General features: G+C 45.3%; 1 protein-coding gene across 3 annotated transcripts in view; it reads right to left on the bottom strand.

Moving 5' to 3' along the window:
• Positions 1-4,439: 4,439 nt before the first annotated feature.
• The window catches only part of stox2a (storkhead box 2a), a 65,801-nt gene continuing 44,899 nt past the window's right edge, over positions 4,440-25,341 (bottom strand). For 2 of the 3 annotated variants that reach the window (XM_035531575.1, XM_027014875.2), the window contains exons 2-4: positions 16,791-16,943; positions 9,986-12,440; positions 4,440-5,436 (exon numbers count right to left, since the gene is read on the bottom strand). In XM_035531575.1, coding sequence (XP_035387468.1) covers positions 5,235-5,436; positions 9,986-12,440; positions 16,791-16,943 — 2,810 coding nt within the window. In that variant the 3' untranslated portion in view covers positions 4,440-5,234. Of the gene's footprint in view, positions 5,437-9,985; positions 12,441-16,790; positions 16,944-24,399; positions 24,606-25,341 lie in introns of all 3 variants that reach the window. The other variant, XM_035531576.1, reaches the window with a different exon arrangement.

Raw genomic sequence — 25,341 nt, 5'->3', positions numbered from 1 at the left:
CCTTCTGCTGGACATAGTTAAACAATAACCCAGCCTGCTCATTCTTCATTTTACCAGTAGAGAGCAGTATTAAATCTTCAAGAAAAAGCCCGAATAAATAATCTCCAAAGCTTGTATGTCTGTTATAGTCTTTCTAGCATATTTTTCTATGAAAATGAGTGCTGTGGAATTAGTTCTGAAGATCTGTAATAAAGTAGCTTCCATCTTTATCTATTTTAAACGGGTCAGCGCATAATAGCTATTTCTTAATCCCACACTCCTGTACTTTGGTTAATTGACTTTGGTCAATGTACACTTTGAGATTATTTACAGACTATATACCTCTATTTCTCTCTAGCAGGCCTGGCCAGCTCCACACACCACCCCTGCTGTGATGCAAGGCAGTATTCCCTTCTGCTTGGCCATGCTGCGGGTGGCCAACCTCCCGTAACACCGTCCAGACACTCCAAGTAGCACCTTTAATGTACCATATTACCATTACATCCATTATGCTGTCCTTAACCTGCCTTGCACCGATATTTCTGTTGGAAACGTCCTCTGTCTGGTGTAAACAATAGTCTTCACACCCTGCGCTGTCTCAGATATGCGTCCTTGTTCTAGCCATCAGAGTGCACTCAGACAAGTGTATTTGTATTGTAACAAACACCATTCAGACATAGTTGAAAGAAACAATGGTATTAACACTTTTGTTAGGTGCAATGTATAGAACCTGTACAATGTACACACTGTTTAATTCCCAGCCTGCTCCTGGAGATCTATCACCCTGCTGAGTTTCGCTCCAAACTTGTTCATAGTAAGGTTTCATTCTTATTGTAACTGAACATTTAGCTCTAACATTTATTTTCTCCTGAAAACCTGTATTTGATAGTTTAGCTGAGTTGAATTGGGTATTGAACTAATCTCAGCACAGAATGTTTAGAATTGGGTGAACTCTTCAGATGGAATCTGCTAAATTCTTTGTTTTTTAATCTGAGAAGTTTGGGTATATTTGGGTGTCAACACTGGAGCTCTAATATGAACAGAATGTTAAGAAAAAAAGTTAAAGAAATATGAACATCTACTTGCAGTGAGTGTAGTTATTCATGTACAGCATCCAGCAGACACTTTTATCCAAAGTGACTTAATACAACTTGAGCAACTGAGGGTTAAGGGCCTTGCTCAAGGGCCCAACAGTGGCAACTTGGCAGTGGTGAAACTTGAACTGGCAACCTTCTGATTGTTAGTCCAGTACCTTCACTGCTAAGCTTCCCCAACACTACTCAACACTCTGCACAAGTGTTTTGAAAAACAGAAATCTTATGGCTTAGGGAAACTGTATTCTTTCCAAAATAATAATTTTAGAAAATTCTACTTTTGTTCTTTTAACTTTTACCTGAAAGGCTACAAATGATGAACCACATTTAAAACAGTTAACCAAACATGTTATTTTATTGTCTTAAAAAGTAACACAATCTCCCAACTGGGTATATCACATACACTACAACAACAATGAAACACATTACTACACAAATAGGGACTTTTTTCAAATATTATAGACATTACAAAAGATCCCTCGTATCTTTCGGTTTTCTTTTGAAGTTATTATACTAGGCATGGCAGACCAACTTCGTTACCAGCATGACACTGTACACTGTCACCATTTAGAAACAATGTTGTCTGACGCTGTTCTAGAATCCATAATGTTAAGGGAAGACATTTCATGGACTTGTCATTTTATTTCATATGAAATAGTTTACAATATAAACAAAGCATCCTTCTTGGATGGACGTTACAGCAACCAGAGACTAGGCATTTCAGTGCAAACATGTTTTGTACAAGACAGTCTTGGCTGCAATACTCCCTTTTGTCTATCAAAAGCTAGGACAGAGAAATCAAACAAAGGAGTAACCCGGGGGCTGAATTGGGGGGTGTAAGGGGGTCGAACCAAAACCCACAAAATGCAACAGGAATCGCAGAATGCATCCTTGGACAGAGCCTGCGTGTGTCCGTGTGTACATGTGGAAACCATCGCACTTGGTAATTCTAGGAAGGCAGAGTCTCTAAGTCTCTCCCAAAACTGTGAGTGATTATAACAAATGCCGTTTTTCCTTTTTTAACGGAAGTAATTATGGTCTATGGTCAGGCGGTCGAACCTACAGTATTAAAGCTACAGCCTGGATGTTTTTGTTTAACGTGTTTTACTGCAAAATCACATGTGAAGAGGTATCTCTCAATTTATACATTACATAAAGATGTATTTATGTAACTCACATCCACAGATCTGCTATTTATTGAATTATGACCCCTCAAAAATCTGTAAATTGACCAGTTTAAAGGACAGCAGTTGTTCTTTGTCCAGCTTTCTGCAAGAAAAAGAGAAAAATATCAAAACAACCAACAGCCAAGACACTTGATGATGAAAATCTCCCAGGCTGTAGCTTCAATGGCTATTGATATACATTGACTTTTTCTCTGAGATATCAGGTAAAATATTTATAATATTTTAAATATTGCAGTCAGTATTGCCAAACAGATGGTAATCAACAAAAGTCCTAGTTACTACCACTTATATAATTTACATAAAATTTACCTCATATGTGAGACAGCTGAAGTTGTATTATAGCCTGTTTTCAGATTAATTTTTTAAGGTATTTTGAGAACATTTTTCTATGTTTGTATTTTATCTTTGAATGTGAAACATTTTCTGTTTAGGTGCATTTTAATGATGCATGTTGCTTAATGGTAAATCACCACATTCAGTCATGATCAGGACTCGTGCACAGATGATGTCAGAGAATGTAAGAGGGGATGCAACATAAATCTACAAATATATAAAAATAAAAAAGAAAGAAAAAGGAGAAAATGAACGTTTCGTTGTTTCATAAGGTGGTGTTTGACGGGTTACACAGACGAGTAGAAGACACATCTGTCGCAAACTGAGAAAAGAAAGTAAATTCAGATTGAAGTAGACCACTCTAGGTTCCACGGTCCAGTGCTGCCATGGAAACATCCAGAGGAGGCTGATAGCACTGTGTCTCCTAGACACACCATTCCAGTCTGCTCTACCTTGTCTTACACACAGGTGGTGGAGGTAGCTAGTTATGTGTATGTATGTGCAGTTTTGGAGTATGTTTGTGTGTGTGTGTGTATGTGTGTGTGTGTGTGTGTGTGTGTGTATGTGTGTGTATGTATATATATATATATATATATATATATATATATATATATATATACATATATATATATATATATATATATACATATATATATATATATATATATATATATATAATATGTATGTATGTATGTGTGTGTGTGTGTGTGTGTGTGTGTGTGTGTGTGCACGTGCGTGCATTTGTAGTTCATGTCTTTAAATCAAACACATGAAGTCCTGGTGGAGAATATCTTCTTGAAAACACACACACACACACACTCAAATAAATAAATGAAAACCATGAAGCACAGGAGAAATGTAACATAATAGCACCAACACCAGTGCTACTCTCTTCCTCCCCACGGTACAGTGTATCCCACTGACTCTCTCAGCTTTACCTGTGTGACACCCACAGAACGCGCAGGACAGGCCTGTGAAACGCTCAACGTGCTCCTAATCAACGCAGCCAGATGCCGGCGGAAGCGTCAAGGACAGTCGACTCTGGAGCTTGTGTAGTTCGAATACTGAAAGAGGGTTTTAGTCTGCAGTGTGTGACGACTCAGCGTACGACCTGATCCTTGAGCTGTTTTAAAGGTCCAAAAAATATCTTTGGAGCAAATGCATCACACCTAATTTCATAACAATCTAATTTCATCACGTCTCCTATGTCACGGAGAGAGTCCGTGCAGGTTATGAGAGGATATCCTTTATACCTGGCAAAGGAGACTTTCTTCCCGTTGGGTTCATTAAGAAAGAAGGTACTGGTAAAACATTAGTTTCCTGTGCAAAAAAAAAAAAAAGTCTAAAAACAAAACCAAACCAGAAATAAAAACGATGTATGGGAAAAAACGTCTACGGATTCAACTCAAAAACACATTTGAAAATAACCGTCCTGACAGAGCAGCGATGAGGCGAGATGTTTTCATCTGACAAGACGACCAGAACGGGATGACACCTTCTCAGCGAAACGGTCTGGAGGGCTCAGGATGGAACAGACCCGACACCCACGTTCCTGCACTACAAAGAATATCTCCTTCAACCAGCCGCAATACCCTCAGACATCTGGGCTCCTCATTCCATCAGGAAATCGATTGTGAAGCACGAGTTACGAAGTTCGACCGAGTTAAGATAAAGCAATATTGTACAGACATTTCTAAAGAAAGGTCAACAACACATGGTTTTGTCCACAAACTAGCTTTTATCATCCTCGGAAAGCAGAAGTGGTGAAGTGGGTCCTGAGTAACATGACTCTGGGCTCAGTGATGGGTTTCTCCCTCCTAAAAGAGTAACTATTCATGACCTGAGATTGAATGTCAGATAGAAACTTTAATGAAACAGGTAAACTCGGTGAGTGATGTACAGTGACACACATCTTACGCTTGTATCTGCTTTGCCCTGTGTGGGATTTAACTGAAAAAACAGAACAGTCCTTGTTTTCACTAAAAGAATCCTTTAATCTCAGAGTAACTGTTTTTCTTTCTTTGTAAGTCAATCTAAGTACTATTTATTTATTTTTATAAGCATGAAAGTATGACTCCAGTCCTTTTTTATCCCTTTATCAACAGAGCTAATGGTGTTGTGAGGAATGTCTTTATTTTGGGGTTTATTATACAACATTATGAATCATGAATTTAATGTTGTTAAAATGAGATTTAATAACAGGTTCCTTCCATAAGTCATTACCACATTTTTCAATTTCTTTCCAACCTTGTCTGTGTCAGCAGCCTTATGTCAGAGTGCAACTTATTCCATCGGCAGGATGATGCCTTTCATCCGTGACTGAAGAAAACAGTTGTTATTACTGGAAAAAAAAGATACTTTTAAGAAAATAACTGTTGATTCAAACCGGAGAATTTCCTGATTATTCGCTTGTCAAGATAAATCATGTCATGGTTACTTCCCCTCTTTTTTTTCTTCTTTGCAGCGACTTTTCTGTCGCCGTAGGAGCAGTCTGCGGAAGCCGTACCTGTGGCCCCAACGGTCTCCGCGTAGTCCGAGGTGCCCGCCACAGGGCTGCGACATCACCACGCCCGGGCGCCAGCACACGCCACCTCCACAGATCGCGCCACCTCTGCACCCACTTGGAGGAGCACCACCCATGTCAGACGCTGGTGATGGAGGCAAGGCAGTTAGGGGACTTCTGCAGTTTCTCCGCCTGTGCAGTGGGGGGCTCAGGTATGGCGCGGAACGCAAACGGGGGGCCGACGCTCGTGCTGCCCATGTGGGCTGGGCTCAGGACGGGGTTCTGGCGCCGGTTGCTCTCCACGATGCTGGAGGTGTTGGAGGCCAAACTCTCCCGGGTGCTGAGAGTGGAGAGAGGGGAAGGAAGAGAATGAAGACAAGAAGGAGAGAGGGAGGAGTGGAGAGAGGGAGGAGTGAGGAGAGGGAGGAGTGGAGAGAGGGAGGAGTGAGGAGAGGGAGGAGTGGAGAGAGGGAGGAGTGAGGAGAGGGAGGAGTGAGGAGAGGGAGAAGTGGAGAGAGGGAGGAGTGGAGAGAGGGAGGAGTGGAGAGAGGGAGGAGTGAGGAGAGGGAGGAGTGAGGAGAGGGAGGAGTGGAGAGAGGGAGGAGTGGAGAGAGGGAGGAGTGAGGAAAGGGAGGAGTGGAGAAAACAAATTATACCAGATTCTGTTCAAAATCAATGGTTTCTCTTTAAACCTTATGTACTACACTGCAATTTTTACTACTTATATATATACACACACACACACACACACACACACACACACACACACACACACACACACACACACACACACACACACAGCCTGGCCAAAGAAAAGGTCACACACTCTAATATTTCGTTGGACCGCATTTAGCTTTGATTACGGCACGCATTCGCTGTGGCATCGTTTCCACAAGCTTCTGCAATGTCACAACATTTATTTTTGTCGAGAGTTGCATTAATTTTTCCCCAAGATCTTGTATTGATGATGGGATATTTGCACCACTGCACAAAGTCTTCTCCAGCACATCCCAAAGATTCTCAATGGGGTTCAGGTCTGGACTCTGTGGTGGCCAATCTATGTGTGAAAAAGATCTCTCATGCTCCCTGAACCACTCTTTCACAATTTGAGCCCCATGAATCCTGGCATTGTCATCTTGGAATATGCCCATGCCATCAGGGAAGAAATCCATTGATGGAATAACCTGGTTGTTCAGTATATTCAGGTAGTCAGCTGACCTCATTCATTAGGCACATAATGTTGCTGAACCTAGACCTGACCAACTACAGCAACCCCAGATCATAGCACTGCCCCCACAGGCTTGTACGGTAGGCACTAGACATGATGGGTGCATCACTTCAGTTGCCTCTCTTCTTACCCTGATGCACCCATCACTCTGGAACAGGGTAAATCTGGACTCATCAGACCACATGACCTTCTTCCATTGCTCCAGAGTCCAATTTTTATGCTCCCTAGCAAATTGTTAACAGTTAGCCTCACTGACAAGTGGTTTTCTTAAGGCTACACAGCTGTTTAGTCCCAATCCCTTGAGTTCCCATCACATTGTGCGTGTGGAAATGCTCTTACTTTCACTATTAAACATATCCCTGAGTTCTACTGTTGTTTTTCTAGAATTTGATTTCACCACACGTTTAAGTGATCACTGATCACGATCATTCAAGATTGTTTTCCGACCACATTCCTTCCTCTAAGATGATGTTTCCCCGCTGTCCATCCAATTTTTAATAATGCGTTGGACAGTTCTTAACCTGATTTTAGTAGTTTCAACAATCTCTTTAGATGTTTTCTCTGCTAGATGCATAGCAATAATTTGACCCTCCTGAAACAGATTAACATCTTTTCCACGACCACAGGATGTGTCTTTCGACATGGTTGTTTAACAAATCATATACATATGATTATGTGTATATATGCTGTGTTTGTATATTGATCAGCCACAGGATTGAAACTGCTGACAGATGAAGTGAATGACATTCATTTGCTTGTGGGATATATTAGGCAGCAAGTGATACTGCGTCACTCTAAAGGTGCAGAGACACACTGCAGGTGGGGTGAGTGATACTGCACCACTCTATAGGTGCAGTGATACCGTGTCACTCTAGATGTGCAGAATGATGCCGTGTCACTTTAGAGGTGCAGAGTGATGCCGTGTCACTCTAAATGTGCAGTGATCCCGTGTCACTTTAGAGGTGCAGAGTGATGTCGTGTCACTCTAGAGGTGCAGAGTGATACCGTGTCACTCTAGAGGTGCAGAGTGATGCCGTGTCACTCTAGATGTGCAATGATCCCGTGTCACTCTAGAGGTGCAGAGTGATGCCGTGTCATTCTAGAGGTGCAGAGTGATGCTGCATCACTTTAGAGGTGCAGAGTGATGCCGTGTCACTCTAGAGGTACAGAGTGATGCCGCGTCACTCTAGAGGTGCAGAGTGATGCCGTGTCACTCTAGAGGTGCAGAGTGATACTGCATCACTTTAGAGGTGCAGAGTGATGCCGTGTCACTCTAGAGGTGCAGAGTGATGCCGTGTCACTCTAGAGGTGCAGAGTGATGCCGTGTCACTCTAGAGGTGCGGAGACAGGCTGTGTTGTGTGCTGCTCTCTGCACCACCTCGTCAAACAAGCCCCCTTTCCAGCAGAGCTATGGAGTGACGTCATCACTAATTATGAATCATCGCGAAACCCGTAAAAACCGTGTGTATGTGTTTGTGTAGACATACAGAAGACAGAAACAGGAGAGCTACGATTCACAGAGTTGTTAATGGTGTGGGGCAGTGAGGCTTCCACACCCCTGACTCCTGTCCCAGAGAAATCCACTCCTAACTACCCCCAGCAGAGCACACCTGACTCCTGTCCCAGAGAAATCCACTCCTAACTACCCCCAGCAGAGCACACCTGACTCCAGAAAACACCGTGGGATCACTTTGGAATCCAACATTACAGCTCATCAACAGTCCAACAGTCCAAGACCAAGGTTACAAGGTCTTGCTACTTGAAACAAGCAGTCCAAAGACTGACCTTAACCTGTGCTTAACCTCCTTAACCTCTGTCAGTAAAACAAAAGCAACTGTTCAGTCTGCTTTCTTGTGCAAAGTACATTCACCTGTTTGGAGTGAATCATACACACCCAAGGAGTCTAATGGTGTTAAGGCTCACCCTGCCGCTCAGAAAGAATGCGTGCACGCACACACGCGCACACACACACACATATGAGCGTGCCTGCACGGAACTCAGGAACCCCACTCATGAGCAGTTTATTTCAGCTCATGGCCTTTTGGTGGTAAGAGGAGAATCCATGCTGTCCTCTCTGTTGTGTGGGTTCTGGATCGGTGGGATTGTGAAGGAACGCTAAACTCCAGTACGTGAACCAGTTTAACAACTTTCAGTTCAAACATGTCCAAGCACCTGGATATGATGGATTTTTATTTATGCAACATGTTGGGATGTGTTTGCATTCTGTTCTATTCAAGATAAGCAATATTCAGAAAAAAAACAATCACCGCTCACTAACTGCTTTGGACAGAAAATAAAATCTATTACCAGATTATGCCAAAATGGTAAAAATCTATACAAAGGATTTTAGTTGCTTATTTTTAATTTATTAGTGCTGGTAATATTAAAACCCTCTTGGCAGGGTGTAGAAAGGTGAAAATGGCCCCAGAGCCGTAACCTAAAACACTCCTCTTCTCTCTAGTCACTACACAGCTGACTGAGCCATAACCTAAAACACTCCTCTTCTCTGTAGTCACTACACAGCTGACTGAGCCGTAACCTAAAACACTCCTCTTCTCTCTAGTCACTACACAGGTGACTGAGCCGTAACCTAAAACACTCCTCTTCTCTGTAGTCACTACACAGGTGACTGAGCCGTAACCTAAAACACTCCTCTTCTCTGTAGTCACTACACAGGTGACTGAGCCGTAACCTAAAACACTCCTCTTCTCTGTAGTCACTACACAGCTGACTGAGCCGTAACCTAAAACACTCCTCTTCTCTGTAGTCACTACACAGCTGACTGAGCCGTAACCTAAAACACTCCTCTTCTCTCTAGTCACTACACAGGTGACTGAGCCGTAACCTAAAACACTCCTCTTCTCTGTAGTCACTACACAGGTGACTGAGCCGTAACCTAAAACACTCCTCTTCTCTGTAGTCACTACACAGGTGACTGAGCCGTAACCTAAAACACTCCTCTTCTCTGTAGTCACTACACAGGTGACTGAGCCGTAACCTAAAACACTCCTCTTCTCTTTAGTCACTACACAGGTGACTGAGCCGTAACCTAAAACACTCCTCTTCTCTCTAGTCACTACAGAAGCCCCTGTGATTCCCTAACAGGACACATATACTGGATCTTTGAAAAACGGTTCAAAAGTTTTGCAATAATAAGAACGTTTTACACTCATCCCAAGGCTTTACTGGGTGGGTATTTATGTATGTTCATGCGCAACTTTCACACTATTTTCCAAACTGCAAACCTAAAACATCCCTCTAGATGTCTCACTGCCCAAGTCTGGCATCTCACCGCCCAGGTATGGGGTCTCACTAGCCAAGTCTGGGGTTTCACTGCGCAAGTCTGGCGTCTCATCGCCCAAGTTTTGGGTGCCCAATTCTAGTCCTGCACCATGAATAATTAGAGGTAGATGATGTAATATTAGAGGGAGATGATGTAATTAAACCCCAGGATGCTAACTCTCCAGGATAACATGGCATAGGATGCCTCTGAGGCTAACAAATTTATCTCATTTATAACAAATTTATCTCAACAGTTGGGCAAGGTAAAGAGGTGAGGGAGAGTACAATCAGCTTTTGCGGGCATTCCAGAATGTTCTAAATAATTTTGTACTCGTGTCTCTGTTCAGAACAGAGATGCATAACCAGTGCGTGGGCTTACCGTGGAGAGTTAAAGCCACTGTCCACGGTCACACTGCTGCTGTCCATGCTGTCTAGCCGTGCCGAGTGCGCCGACTTCTGACTGCTGGTGTTTTCGTTCTCCTTAGGACTCAGGAGAGTCAAGTTGGTCTCGAATTTCCTCTGTAGGTCATGCTCCTTCTCTCGCTCCAGCAGCCACTGCATGGTCCCACCCCCGACTCCGCCCCCGACCCCACCCTCCCCACCCCCCGCCCGCCCCTTGCCCTCCACGGGAGCTGCCTCTTTATGGGAGGCCTCCTCCACCTCCTCGTCGTCATCATCTGACACGTTGTAGTAGTCAAAGCCGGCCTCCGATGTGGAGGGGGCACCGTGCTCTGACCCCGTAGGAGGCGGGGCAGATGTGGGCGAGGAGGCGGAGTTAGGCGGCGGCTGAGGCTCAAGGGTGTCGAGGACCTCGGAGGATTTCATGTGCGGGGTCTTTCGCAACGTGCCCGACTTTGAGTAGCCACTGTCTACGTAGCTCATCGTCAAAACGCTGTGCGGCGGTTTGAATAAAGTGTCCTTACTGAAAATCTCTTTCCTCTTATCCACCACCACGCCGCCCCCTCCCCCTGGGTCGGCGCCGTGTTGGTGCTGTATCAAACGTCCGTTGGCCATTGGCTCAGGCGTCTGGCTGGGCGTGGCTTTACCCTTAGCGGAGGAGTCCTCTTTGTACTCCATGGGGTGTGGCGAGGGGAGGTGTGGCGTCTGCCGGTCAGCCGGCGACCCCTTACGGATCCCATCGGACGGCGTTAAAGTGTCGTGGTCTGATTTGCCCAGCGGCAACGGGGCGGTAAGGATTGTTTCGTTCGACGTATTGCACTGGAAGTAGTCGTCTGCCAGGGGCTTCGGCGACAGAGCCTTCAGGTCACTGTAGGCCGGCAGGCTGTCTCTGCTCATGTTCCGCTCCAGAGGGCAGTCCACGCTCATCTTGCCCATGTCAGGCACTGACATCTCCGAGCTGAACTTGGAGGCAGAGAACATAATGCGCGAATAGTGGGACGTCTTCTGCGAGGAGGCCCTCAGTGTCCCGTCGTCCGTATAGTACCGGCTGCGGTGATCCGGGCTCCGGTCGTACTCCTCGGCTGTTCCCAGCGTGGAGCTGCCGCCACCCAGTGGACCCTTGGAGTTGTCCATGGATCGGGATCTCTCCTTGGCCTTGTCCGGCCGCTCGGTGCGGGACTTGCGGTCCTGCGTGTGGCTGTGGCTCCGGTGTACCCGGGAGTGGGAGGTGCCACGGGAAGGCTCCGGGAAGGGCATCTCCGTCCGCCTCTTTGCCAGTTCCCCCGACACGTCCCATTCCGGGGTAACGGGGAAATATGACTCGGCGATGTTGGGGTTGCTGTGGACGAGGTACGCGGCACCACTCCTGCGCTCCACCGTGTACATGCCCTCCCGCGGCGAGCGCACCAGCGAGTGACTGAAGAAGCGATAGTCCCTGTCCAGTCCCACACCGGCCAGGTCCAGGTTGGAGCCCCCGGATGCGTCCCCGCGGGAGACACGGGTCTTGCTGTGTGAGCGCGACTTGCCATGCGGCATTCGACGGTGTCCCCTGCTGCGGCGGCTGCGTGAGCTCTGCTGAGCCGCTGCGTTCGCCTTGCAGCGCTGTGCCCGCTCCTCCTCCAAGCGCTTCATCACGGCCGTGTGCCGCGCCACGTTCTCCACCGTCAGGTCCGGATTGATGCGACGAATGATCTCCATCTCCACCTCCCGGGGGATGGCGGTGGCCGTGGGCGTCTCTTCGTCCCGCAGGGGCCACTCCTCCGGCGGGAACTGGGCGGAGAAGGTGGCCAGCTGCTTCGTCTTGTCTTTCCTGAAGCTGAGGCGGAAGAGCTTCAGGCCGAACTTCTTGGACTGCCTCTCACTGCTGCCCCCGGCCGTTCCCTCTCTCTTCTTGGTCAGCGTGTCCGTCTTGTAGGAGAAGGAGGGGTTGGTCCTGCTCTTGTCGGGATCGGGTGGGTGCAGCGTGGCTGACGGAGGGGGTGGCGGCTGAGGGTAGGAGGGCGGGTCCCCTTTAGGCTCCTTGGGGGACTTCCTCTGAAGGGTGGTGTGATTGCTGGGCACCTCGTCACGGAACGTGTTGTACGAGTCACAGAGGTTCTTGTGGTTGAGCCTCTCACGTACACACCCAGACGTGGAAGGCGTGATTGTTCCAGACTGGGGTGACGTACACTGCTGCTGCAATGGCTGTTGTTGTTGTTGTTGTTGTTGTTGTTGTTGTTGTTGTTGCTGCTGCTGCTGCTGCTGCTGCTGCTGCCGGTCCGGATGCCGATCGTCCAGGTGGTACCATTTGCTGTTGGTGCGGATGAGGGAGGGGGTGATAAAGTAGGTCTGGGGGGTGACGATGAAGTACCCCTCGGGGGTGGGGTAGATCTTCCGCTCTCGAGCCAGCATGTTGAGCGTGTGCCGCAGGATTTCGGGACTCGGGGTAGGTACACCTGCGGGGAAAAGCCCGAGATAAAAATCAGTCTGTTTGCCTACACTACACAAACCATGAACGCATAATGCACACTTTTAAAAACAGGCTGCTTAAATAGGTTCATCATATAGTCTCATATAGTCTTATAGTCATATAGTCTTTAACTCCTTATTCAAAGTTATAATCATTCCTTCCTTCTGAATGTCATTTGTTTTGAACAATAAGAGGGAATTTCTGAAACATTTCTCAGGTGCAGGAAGAGAACGAGAAAAAATAAGATCACCGGGTTCATGTTGAGGTTAACATTACGTTACGTTAACATTACACAGCGCAGGTGCTGCGTTTCCTAAGGCATTGAAGAGCAGTAACTGTGATTAAACAACCAACAACAACCAAAAGCCAATCAAAATGAGCACTTTGCGTGCTGATATGCATAACCACCAACATATCCACCAATCACAGCAGACCAGACATTACCTCATCTTTCATCATTGGGTCTCTAAGCCCCTCAATCTGATAACAGTTCTAAAACTGGCACCGCTATTCTGACAAAACTGATCCCCCCTCATACGATTAGCTCACATGAGGCATGATCTTCTGTGAAACCTTTCTCAACACTCATGTCGCTTCCCTTGAAATGTCAAATACCGTAGGACGCATGAACCAGTAAGATGTCACCGAGCGATTTTGTGGGAGCTGTCTCCGTTACCCAGGCCACACACAGAACGGCCACTGCTCAAGAGTCACGAGCCAAAGACACATACTTACATTACAGTTGTTCCTGTGGAAAATTACCTTAAAATATCATCCAGTTGGGAGTTGTTGTTTTTTTTAAATCACGAGTAATAACGACAAACCTTTTTTTTTTTTTCAACATATTACAGATCATGAGAGGTTTTGAAATGTTAAACTTCTCATCAACATGATCACATTTTGGCGGGACCATCGAAACCTGTCCCATAGCAGAGGAACCTGGTATTTGTTGAACATTAAAAACAATCGCTGCTATTTCTGTGCTTGTTAGTACTGCAGACGAATCTTTGTATTTATCGAGTCCCCATAGAGACCAAACAAGGCTTGAAGCCTTGTGGGGACGTGACTGTGGTATCCTGTAAAGAACACCACATCTTCCCGTCTTTACAGTCCTTATATTACCACTCTCAGCTTTACCACACACACACGCTCATTGAAACAAGCAGGATAAAACAGCAGATAAGCGGTAACTAGTCAGGGTTAAGTGTTGCCTGCCATTACATCATACCCTGCTAGTTGCCATAACAACATGACGCAACCATGGAGACTCTGCTCTTTTTCTTCCCCCCCCCACTACCCTCCCTCTTTGTGAAGAGGAAACAGGGCACTCCTCACAGTCAAGTTTGCACACTCTGCATTTTGATTGGTCAGTTTCTCACTGCAGCGATATGTATGGCTCATGCGTTTGATACTCTCACTGGCCATGTCTCTGATTGGACGATGAGTCCATTTCCTACTACGGTCTTAACACAGCATAAGACAGAGTGATACGACTGTCGACAGCCCAGAAGGGCCAAGTCTAACAAACTAACTCACTCACATAATATTCCGCATAAACACTATCATGTTTATGATTAAATCATTAACAATGGAAATAAGGGGAATGAGTTTAGTAGATTTAACGCAACACTGCCTCAGCTAGTAAGAAGCACATTAACAGAGACTTATAGCAGAGACTTGGGTTTGTGCTAAAAAAAAAACTGTTGTTTGCATGAAAAATCCTAAAACTCCACAGTTCCTAGCGTTCAAAAAGGTCTCTGCATGTTCTTAGAACTATGATGGAGAGAAGAGACTGAATGTGACTAATGCAATTTTGGTTTGTTCAAATAAAGCACTTCACAGTGCCTGAGTTCACGCTCCGTAAAATAAGTAGTACCCTAAGTTTCCAGCAGATGGCGACATATAAAACACAACATCCCTAACGCTGAGACCAAATCATATAAGGAAACAGGGACGTTTCCATAGCTTCCTTTTTTTTTTAACAGTTAGACACATGCTAATGATTTAAGTCAGTTGTTTTAAATACAGAAAAAGAACAACACTAACCTGCTTCCTGTGTTAGAAATGTTCAGTAATGTTTGAACATCTTGTTTTAGTGACACACAGCTGAATCGGGTCAGGGTTGAGGTGTTCATGCGGACAGAGAACATCTGCTCTGGCTGAAGGTTACAGTGCAGATGTTCGTGAAGACCACTGCTACTGTACCTACAGTCAGTAAGTTTTGTAACCTGCTGCACCTGGTTAGCTGCTGTGGGCACAAGGAGCAACCTTGTACTGTCATGGTGACTATTGGTATGAGACATGTTCCTGGACATCAATGGCTATATTAGTGTTCTGCATGTTAGTGTGGGGGTGAGAGGTCAGTCAGCCACACCGCACCCTCCCTGACTGATGGTATATCAAGAGTGCAGAGGTTAGGTTTCTTTGTCATGGCTGTCACAATGTTTCTCATTCCTTCTCAGCCAAACCTGAAATCTCGCAGTTCACACCAAAGTGCTTTCCACCGCACGAGGAGAGGGCTTTGATGATCAATATTTAACAGCAGAACATTCCCTTGCATCAACTACAGGCCTCTTGTCCTGACTAACGCAGGCAGCCGGACACGATCCAAACAGCTTGGACGGAACCGAGGACTTTTTAATAGCGAGGAAGTAAACGGCTGGTCAGACATCGTGGCTTAGCCAAACTTTCCAACAGTTTTCAATGAAGCACAAGAAACACAAAAAAGTGTGACTTCACCATGTAAAAGTAAATACACACACACACACACCATGTAAACATGACTTGGGGAACTAATATCTTAAACAACAGAAATAGAGAGCCCTCAAATAGTCTACATATGTTTACACAGTTGCAGTCTACCTGTTTAGTTCCTCTACTGGTGTGGCATTCGTGCGAGTTTGTGAAGAGATCGTCATAGAAACAACAAACTGCATTTTTCATTCTTTTTTTTTTTGAAAATCACCAGGACATCACAACTGAAGCTTGTATGCGAGATGTAAGTGTTGCACTAACAGAGTCTTCCGAACAAAATCTAACCACTGGCACTAGACACAATTCCTACGACCTCTGCAAATCCCGTCACACTGGTTCACTGGGCCTTGACTGGCGGTGTTGCGAGTGCTCGGTTTCTTCCGTGACCTCTTTAACTGACGGAGGTAGGAAGTGGCCGAGTCCATTGTGGGGGAGTGGTCGCTCTCCAGGGTGCTGAAGACAAGGTCATAGGCTAACCTCAGTACCTCTAACCCCAGCTCGAAGTGCAACCAGCCAGAGAAGCTGTGCACATACAGTACAGGGGAGTTCAAACTGAAACGCAGAGTCAGGAATCTGGGGAAGATGATGGTGACTGTCATCCCCAGGATAGCCCTGCTTGTCCTATCCTTACATTACAAATAAATATCCCTTTTAAGGTCTATTCACTCACATCTGTGAATTTGTGGGTTTGGTGATCTACATTTGCTAGAACCAGTCTCAACAATGCAAAACCCAACATCATTTAGCCTGACGATACAGAGGAAACATGCGGAAGACCCCAAGAGGAGCTTAAACACATCACCATTCTGTTTGTTGGTTTACTTGTTTCTGAGATGATATAGATGTTCTCTGTTCTACCCGCTGAGGTTAAACAATACATACTGACTTTGCAGAAAAGTAAATTCCAACTTCTTGCTTCTTAAACACATGGGAGTGTACAACCTCCAACAGGTGAGAACTAGCCAATCTACACTGATCCAGCTCCATTTATCAGTTTGCTGCTCAATCAGACTAATGTAGAGAGCGGCAGTTTTGAAGCGATTTAGAGAGCTGGTACAAATGTCCTACGCACCAACAGAAGCCAGAGGCCTAAAGTGACGTAACTACTGTGGAAACGCAGCTGGACTTGTCAGGATTTTTTCTGAAATGAGTTCATGACACTGTAATATAATGAACTGGGTGACATTTTTTTAAAACCCGGTGTCCATCAACCTAATGTGGTGGCAAATTATCAACAAATCAAGCACATTATTAAAGTGAGTGAGTGTGTGTGTACATAGTAGTAGTAGCGTGTGTTTTTCTGTGTTTGTGAGTGTGTATTAATGAATGTGCATATGTGTGTGTCTTTATGTCTGCATATGTGTGTATTAGTGTGTGTCTGTATGCCAGTGCATATGCGCATGTTTGTGCATGTATGTGCCCGTGTGTGTTCATGTCTAAATAAATAAATAAATATATATATATATATATATATATATATATGTGTGTGTGTGTGTGTATGTGTGTGTGTGTGTGTGTGTGTGTGTGTGTGTGTGTGTGTGTGTGTGTGAGTGTGAGTGTGAGTGTGTGTGTGTGTGTATACCTGGGAAGCAGGTGGTAAGGTGCTCCATCAGGGCTTCCTGGGTGACAGGTTTTCGGGCAGAGTTCATGGCTGAGATGGCCAAACAGAGAATCTCTCCCAGCGGAATGAACTGAGACTGGCTGATCGGGGACATGCTGATGGGAGACACATCACCTACAGAGACAGACAGACAGAAAAAGACAAGACAAAGAAACAGGTAGACAGACAGACAAACAGAAACAGAAAACCCAATATTTAGTTCTACTGTTGTGAGATACATCCAGCTGGGATAATATATTAGAATTACACCTGCAAAAAAAAGATATTTTAAAATATTTTTGACAAAACAGTCTTAGGAAGCATTGCAAATATTTTGGAAATAGATATAAAACACGGAACACAGAAGCTGGGAGAAGAACTACAGCAGAGCGCTGAACTTTAAAAAGGAATAAAAGCATATTTGAACAGAGCTCAAAGACAGGGACAGTACCAAGAGTGTGTGTGTGTGTGTGTGTGTGTGTGTGTGTGTGTGTGTGTGACCTCAGACCAATGATTCAGCATACAGCCCCATTGGCCTGCGTAGGTCGAAAGACCCTTAGCAAGAGCGCACATGTCAGTATTGATCCCCAAAAACACACAATATCATATTGGATTTATAAGGAGCACTGATCCCAGTAAAACTCAACACACCTCTATTAAATCATACATCAGGGAAATTGAATTTCATTGGTTCCCTATAGCTTTAAAGAGATTACTCTAGTGTGTGTTAGACCAGACAAACCGTGGTCCGGAACACCTGATCCACACAATACCACAGATAATGTCTACAGCATTATCTTAGAACATGGTTAACTTGTGGGCTAAAGTTGATCATACAAGCGTCTGTAACCCCTGAGATTAAAGACAGCAAAGATGTCCAGGTCACCTAGAACCCTAAATGGTAGGTGCCAGTTACACGTAAAGGTTTTCAATGATCCAGGTAAGTAAGTTGTTTTTTAGTTAAGGCAAACAGACGTAGTATAAACCTTAAGCAGTTTAGGCACTTATGTGAGGGAATTCACCAGTTCATCACTTAGTGTGAGCATTAGTAATACTATTGACCTACCAGTTTGTTTCTGTTTCTGTTTGATATGCGCAGACTAAATCCCCAAGCTGAACAAGTCACTGAGCAACCTTCACATCCACACTTTCACTACAATGGCCCAAGACGTATCGAGGTATCATGCATAACCAGCACTACACCAAAACCTGAAGTCCCCCAAACTAAACAGCTACTCAAGCCAGTTCACAAGACAGGACAATAGGAATGACAGCTCCTACACAGAGAGAACGTCAGCTCCTACACCGACTCCAACCTAAGAGAGAACGACAGCTCCTACACCGACTCCAACCTAAGAACCTAAGAGAGAACGTCAGCTCCTACACCGACTCCAACCTAAGAGAGAACGACAGCTCCTACACCGACTCCAACCTAAGAGAGAACGTCAGCTCCTACACCGACTCTAACCTAAGAGAGAACGACAGCTCCTACACCGACTCCAACCTAAGAGAGAACGTCAGCTCCTACACCGACTCCAACCTAAGAGAGAGAGACAGCTCCTACACCGACTCCAACCTAAGAGAGAATGACAGCTCCTACACCGACTCCAATCTAAGAGAGAACGACAGCTCCTACACCGACTCCAATCTAAGAGAGAACGACAGCTCCTACACCGACTCCAACCTAAGAGAGAACGACAGCTCCTACACCGACTCCAACCTAAGAGAGAACGTCAGCTCCTACACCGACTCCAACCTAAGAGAGAACGTCAGCTCCTACACCGACTCCAACCTAAGAGAGAACGTCAGCTCCTACACCGACTCCAACCTAAGAGAGAACGACAGCTCATACACCGACTCCAACCTAAGAGAGAACGACAGCTCCTACACCGACTCCAACCTAAGAGAGAACGACAGCTCCTACACCGACTCCAACCTAAGAGAGAACGACAGCTCCTACACCGACTCCAACCTAAGAGAGAACGACAGCTCCTACACCGACTCCAACCTAAGAGAGAGAGACAGCTCCTACACCGACTCCAATCTAAGAGAGAGAGACAGCTCCTAAACCGACTCCAATCTAAGAGAGAACGACAGCTCATACACGACTGCAACCTAAGAGAGAGAGACTGCTCCTACACTGACTCCAACCAAAGAGAGAACGACAGCTCCTAAACCAACTCCAACCTAAGAGAACGACAGCTCCTATACAGACTCCAACCTAAGAGAGAACGACTCCAACCTAAGAGAGAGAGACAGCTCCTACACGGTCTCCAACCTAAGAAAGAGAGACAGGTCCTACGCCGACTCCAACCTGAGAGAACAACAACTCCTACACCGACTCCAACCTAAGCGAGAACGTCAGCTCCTACACCGACTCCAACCTAAGAGAGAACGACAGCTCCTACACCGACTCCAACCTAAGAGAGAACGTCAGCTCCTACACCGACTCCAACCTAAGAGAGAACGACAGCTCCTACACCGACTCCAACCTAAGAGAGAACGACAGCTCCTACACCGACTCCAACCTAAGAGAGAACGACAGCTCCTACACCGTCTCCAACTTAAGAGAGAACGACAGCTCCTTCACTGCCTTTAACCTAAGAGAGAACAACAGCTCCTACACCGACTCCAACCTAAGAGAGAGAGACAGCTCCTACACCGACTCCAATCTAAGAGAGACAGCTCCTAAACCGACTCCAATCTAAGAGAGAACGACAGCTCATACACGACTGCAACCTAAGAGAGAGAGACTGCTCCTACACCGACTCCAACCAAAGAGAGAACGACAGCTCCTAAACCAACTCCAACCTAAGAGAATGACAGCTCCTACACAGACTCCAACCTAAGAGAGAACGACTCCAACTTAAGAGAGAGAGACAGCTCCTACACCGTCTCCAACCTAAGAAAGAGAGACAGGTCCTACGCCGACTCCAACCTGAGAGAACAACAACTCCTACACCGACTCCAACCTAGGAGAGAACGACAGCTCCTTCACTGCCTTTAACCTAAGAGAGAACGACTCCAACCTAAGAGAGAGAGACAGCTCGTACACCGTCTCCAACCTAAGAAAGAGAGACAGGTCCTACGCCGACTCCAACCTGAGAGAACAACAACTCCTACACCGACTTCAACCTAAGAGAAAACAACAGCTCCTACACCGACTCCAATGTAAGCGAGAACGACAGATCCTACACTGCCTTTAAGAGAGACACTTATGTTAACGTTAACGTATGGCTCAGTGCAGGCCTGAGAATGACCTTTGGCCTATTAAATAAATGAAATAAATGAGTGAGTGAGTGGTCTGAGCATATGGCTCCCTAGTGAGGCCACACCTTTGTATTTCGCATAATGCATTGTACACATTTCTGGGCTTCCCTTATGTAACACAACTCAGCTCATAGTCAGCTAACAATCGCAGAGTCCTTGGTAAGCTGAACGAGGTGTGTTATACAAAAGCCTGCAGTGTGTGTGTCTCCATGCAGTGTGTTTGTCTCCATGCAGTGTGGCTGTCTCCATGCACTGTGGCTGTCTCCATGCACTGTGGCTGTCTCCATGCACTGTGGGTGTTGCTCAGACTGGAGTCGGTATCCAGGCTTAACAGTGCTGGAAGGGTTTCGTGTTCAAAAACCTTGAAGTAGAAACAAATCAGCTGGAATGATTCTGAATCACTGAGTCACTGACTCCTAAAGTGGCTTACCAAACACCCCTCCCTCCATAAAACAGGCTACAAATGCACAACAAATAAAGCCCCAGTATGCAACTACAGCAAGAACTAGGACTTGTGGACAAGCAGCGCTTTTATCAGCGTAAACGTTAAGCTATAACATGTAAAAAGACGTTCACTGACAGTTAGAGGTAGGCAGGTTCATGAAACCCCCCCACAACTGCCTCAACCCTTTTACCCAAGAAGCCACAAAACTGCCCTTCAGAGCAGCACCAAAACGCCAGGGCCAGGAGCTCTGCTGGGTGCAGGATGACATCACCCAGCAGGAGTGAGCGCGCATGCGTGTGTGTGTGTGTGTGTGTGTGTGTGTGTGTGTGTGTGTGTGCGTGCGTGTGTGTGCGTGCGTGCCTGTGTGTGTGTGTGAGCTTGGTCCTTTAATATGCACCATGCGTTCCCGTACAGTGTTAGTGTGGAGCTAATCTTGCAGTGATTGCTGGGATAGTCATATATTTACGTGAGCTTCCGTGATTGTAGCTGGATTACAGTACCGCACTCTAGTCTCAACACCCACTACTCACTGCACACCCTCACTGGCTTTGCTGCTTTTACTTTCGTAAAAGGGTGGAGGGAGGGAGAGAGAGAGAGAGAGACAGAGAGAGAAAAGCCCCTCCCCTCAGGCTGTGACAATTTACCCAGCATGCTCCATCCCACACAAATAACAGAAGGGGTGTGACCAATCAGAGCCAAGCTCACTACGCACCCTTTTTAATACTCTCCTTCAGTGCAGCTCCCTCCACACACACACACACACACACACACACACACACACACACACACACACACACACACACACACACACACACACACACACACACACACACACACACACACACACACACACACACACACACACGTGTGTGCTCGTTCTTTCTCCCCTCCTCTCAGTCTCACAAGCTAGTGGGCGGCCTGCTGAATTGGTAGTCATGGCAACGCATCCCAGTTGCTCTCTCTTGTTCCTTGGCGGCATGCTTCTCCAGGATTCCCCCCCACCCCACCCCTCACACACACACACACACACGTACCTCTTTCTCTCTCACACACAAACACACACACACACACACTCTCTGTCTCTCTTGTTCTCACACACACACACACACACACACACACACACACACACATTAACTCACTCAAACAAATGTACACCTCTCCTTGTATTATCACATGCTATGCTCTTTAAAAATTTTTACTAAAAAAATGAACATAAGCAAGATTCATGACGATCACTGCAGTACAAAACACATACACACACACACACACACACACACAACCTTGCAGCGCTCCTTATGGATAAGAGCACAGACCTTCAGATGTTATTACAGCAGATAAACTATAGCACAGGACACATGGAGCAGAACAGAGCCTTCGGGGCACTGCCACCCCCCACATGTGCCACACCGCAGAGACCAGTGGCAGCATTATAAACGTCTCCAGTGCCTGTTTTAGAAAAAGCCCCTCTGGAAAGCCATGACTCAGTGTTCAGTTTTCTCCTGCGACTAACTCCGGAGATCCGGCCGTGGAGCGAGTGCAGGCGCGATGACGTCATGTGGGTGAGCAAGAGCGCAGCAGAGGGGGAGTGGGACAGGTCCAGCAAACGGGAAGGAGAGAAGGAAAAGATGGGCGGATGGACGGACGGACGCACACTACAGGACCTAAAAACCACCAGTTTGAAGTTTGCTAATAAAACAATGGTAATGAATTAGCAAAACTTCTAAATGACCCCACAGCCATTTCTTTTCTATTTCCTTTTTTGACAGAAATGTTTATTACATCATACATTTGTGCAGCGTCCTCCATGTAGTAGTATATGACCTACATTGCATAAACTGCATAAAACAGAAAAGCAAGCAGAAGACATTGCTGCATGCTGGCTACAGAGAACAGAAAGAACTTTTGTAATAAACAGTTAAATTTGCACCACTGTTAGGTGGTCCACTGACACACACACACACACACACACACACACACACACACACGCATGGATGTGCACATACCCATGCACACTCACACACACGCACACTCGTGCACACACACACACACACACACACACACACACACACAAACAAATGCATGGATGCGCACATATCCACGCACACACACACACACACACACACACACACACACACATACACACAATTATGCTTTTTGCATGGAGCATTCTGCAACACTATAAATTAGTAACTCATGTACAAACGTTCTGGGCCAAAAGCCAATGATCAATACCACCATGTGCATATCTCCATAAATTCATAAAATAGTTGCAGGAAAACTTTTGCTGTTGAAATGAACAGTGCAAAAAGCATTTGACCAACAGTCAGGTGCATCATTGGGGGACCACATATTATCACAGCAGCCCTGTCCTAGCCGTTAAACGTACTGAACAGTCTGATTAAACTTCCAGTGCCACCTCAGAAAGTGAGGGGTGAAACTGCTCTCCCTGTACGCATGTTGGTTATATAACCAGTCATTTGGTCAGATATGTCGTCAGACACATGACATGGTTTTGATATGGTCTGACAAGCCCCACTCCCATAAGAAATAACTCATAAAAATGATGAAATACTTACAAGTAATAAGAAAAAAAAAATTGCCCTGTATATACTCGACAAACCCAGGCCTCATCATGTCAGACATTTCACACAAACAGATATTTCTTGCCCTTCCAGAAAAATATTCACATTTTTTCCCGCCTTTCTCTTCCCCTGTCTCCGTCTGTCTGGTTCTCTCTCTCTCTCATCTGTTTGAGATTACCCCTCCTTGTCTGTTCCAGCTAGGGTTCAACTGCGGTTCAGTGTCGGTGAGGCAGCAGAACAGGGAGCCAGGAGTGTGCGGCGCGCTCAGGCTTCCCTGGGCTGTCCTTTCTCCACCCCGACATCCATAAGCCACACGCAAGTCAAACCCAAGTCAAATCTGCACATCAGACACTTAACACATGAGCCAAGCTGAGGTCAGATCTACACACATACTCAACACAAGTCACAGGGAAGCCGAATCTGAACATCCCACACCTAGAGTCAAAGTGAGGTGAAGTCTGCATACACACACATACACAGACACACACCCAACACAAGTGAAATGGAAGTGAAATCTACACATCACTACAGTAGAAGAATATTTCATTTACAGATTACCTCATTACACTTTTCCAAGGAGGAAAAAGGAATACTTTTACATTTATTGTTAATGTATTCCCAAGAAGCTCGTTAAAGACCTCGAACTCTATAGTGCATATAAGCATCAGAATTTAAAAAATATACACATAATTCCTGATGCACTGACATCAAACTATTTCCTGTATTTCAACAGGTTTTTGTTTTTTCACATAATCAGTCATCAAATGCATCTGAGGCTTGAAGCTGAGAGTGAAGAACCTGCTGTATTTAGACTTCTACTGTGACAGCCTACATGTTGGGATGTGTATTTACAGTAAAAACATGTCTGCGATAGGTCACAATGTTCACAGTAAAAATAAAATATTGTGATTTTTTAGAGGGCTCATTTGAATATTGTAGCCTTCTGTGATATCAGTATTACAAAGGCCAATATTGCGATAATGATGAAAATACAATGTTTTGTGCAGCCCTACAAGAAAGGTTTATGATCCAGATCATAACAGTGAGTTCTGTGAAGTCTTAAACCTCAGTCACACTAAAGCGTTGTGATTAAGTCAAATCTCTCCGTAGGTCTGAGACAGACAGATCACTCACAAAAGCAAAGGCCGGCATTTGTGCTTTTAGCAAGTTTGTTGGACAAAGTTCAGATTGAAGGTGTCCTTCCGTAGGAACAAACCACGCACGGACAAAGGCAGGAAAACAGAAGAAAAAGAATAAATTCAAAACTTTTAGATTCCTTGATTTGGCTGCCCACCTGGCCTAATATTCTTTCTCTCCCATCTCCTCTGCTCCAGTGGGACTTCATGTTGTCCGCTTGGGTTTGTCCTCACTCCTAAGACCATACTCAGCGCTTTATTTCTGCAGGAAGGACCAGGTTGGCATGCTCGGTCAGAGCAGGGGTACCTCACCACCACCAGGAGAAGATGGAGACTTGGTCACATGACCAATCTCCTAGGTGATCTGTGATGTAAACATGTGACTGAGATAGAGCCGGTAGAAAAGATGTGACTGAGAAAATCCATATGCAGAAGCTCTAGGAAAATCCCATATGAACCACATATGCCATATAGAATACTTAACAAAATAAACATTTGTTATAGAAGTGCCATGTCCATTTCAGACTAAAATAGTTCCTTCACATACTTCATAATAAAAACATATTTACACAGTACAATATCTGTATGTGTCTGATGCAAAGTTAAAAGTGTGTGAAAGGGGAATATTTGAAAATGTATATGAAGACAGCTATAATCATGTAAAGATGTTTAATATATATCCAGCGAATATGAGCTCAGGATCACTTATGATTTTATATTTCATTTATATTTATATTTTACATGTATTTTTATATTTTATTATATTGGTCTGCTTCCTAGCCCAGCCCAACTCATTTTACATTTCTTCGCTTAGGTGAGAAAGATGCACAGGAATACCTCTAATTATTATTTAACAAGTATGGGAAAATATTTTGAATGACAAATATAACCACAATCAATTAAACACACACACACACACACACACACACACACACACACACACACACATGTATAGACACACACACACACACACACACACACACACACACACACACACACACACACACACACATACATACATATATTTATATAGACAGACACACACACACACACACACACGTATAGACACAGACACACAAACATATACACACAGACACACA

This window comes from Electrophorus electricus, chromosome 11 (assembly GCF_013358815.1).
Source record: "Electrophorus electricus isolate fEleEle1 chromosome 11, fEleEle1.pri, whole genome shotgun sequence".
Taxonomy (NCBI): Eukaryota; Metazoa; Chordata; class Actinopteri; order Gymnotiformes; family Gymnotidae; genus Electrophorus; species Electrophorus electricus.
This window is presented reverse-complemented; position numbering and strand designations above follow the sequence as displayed.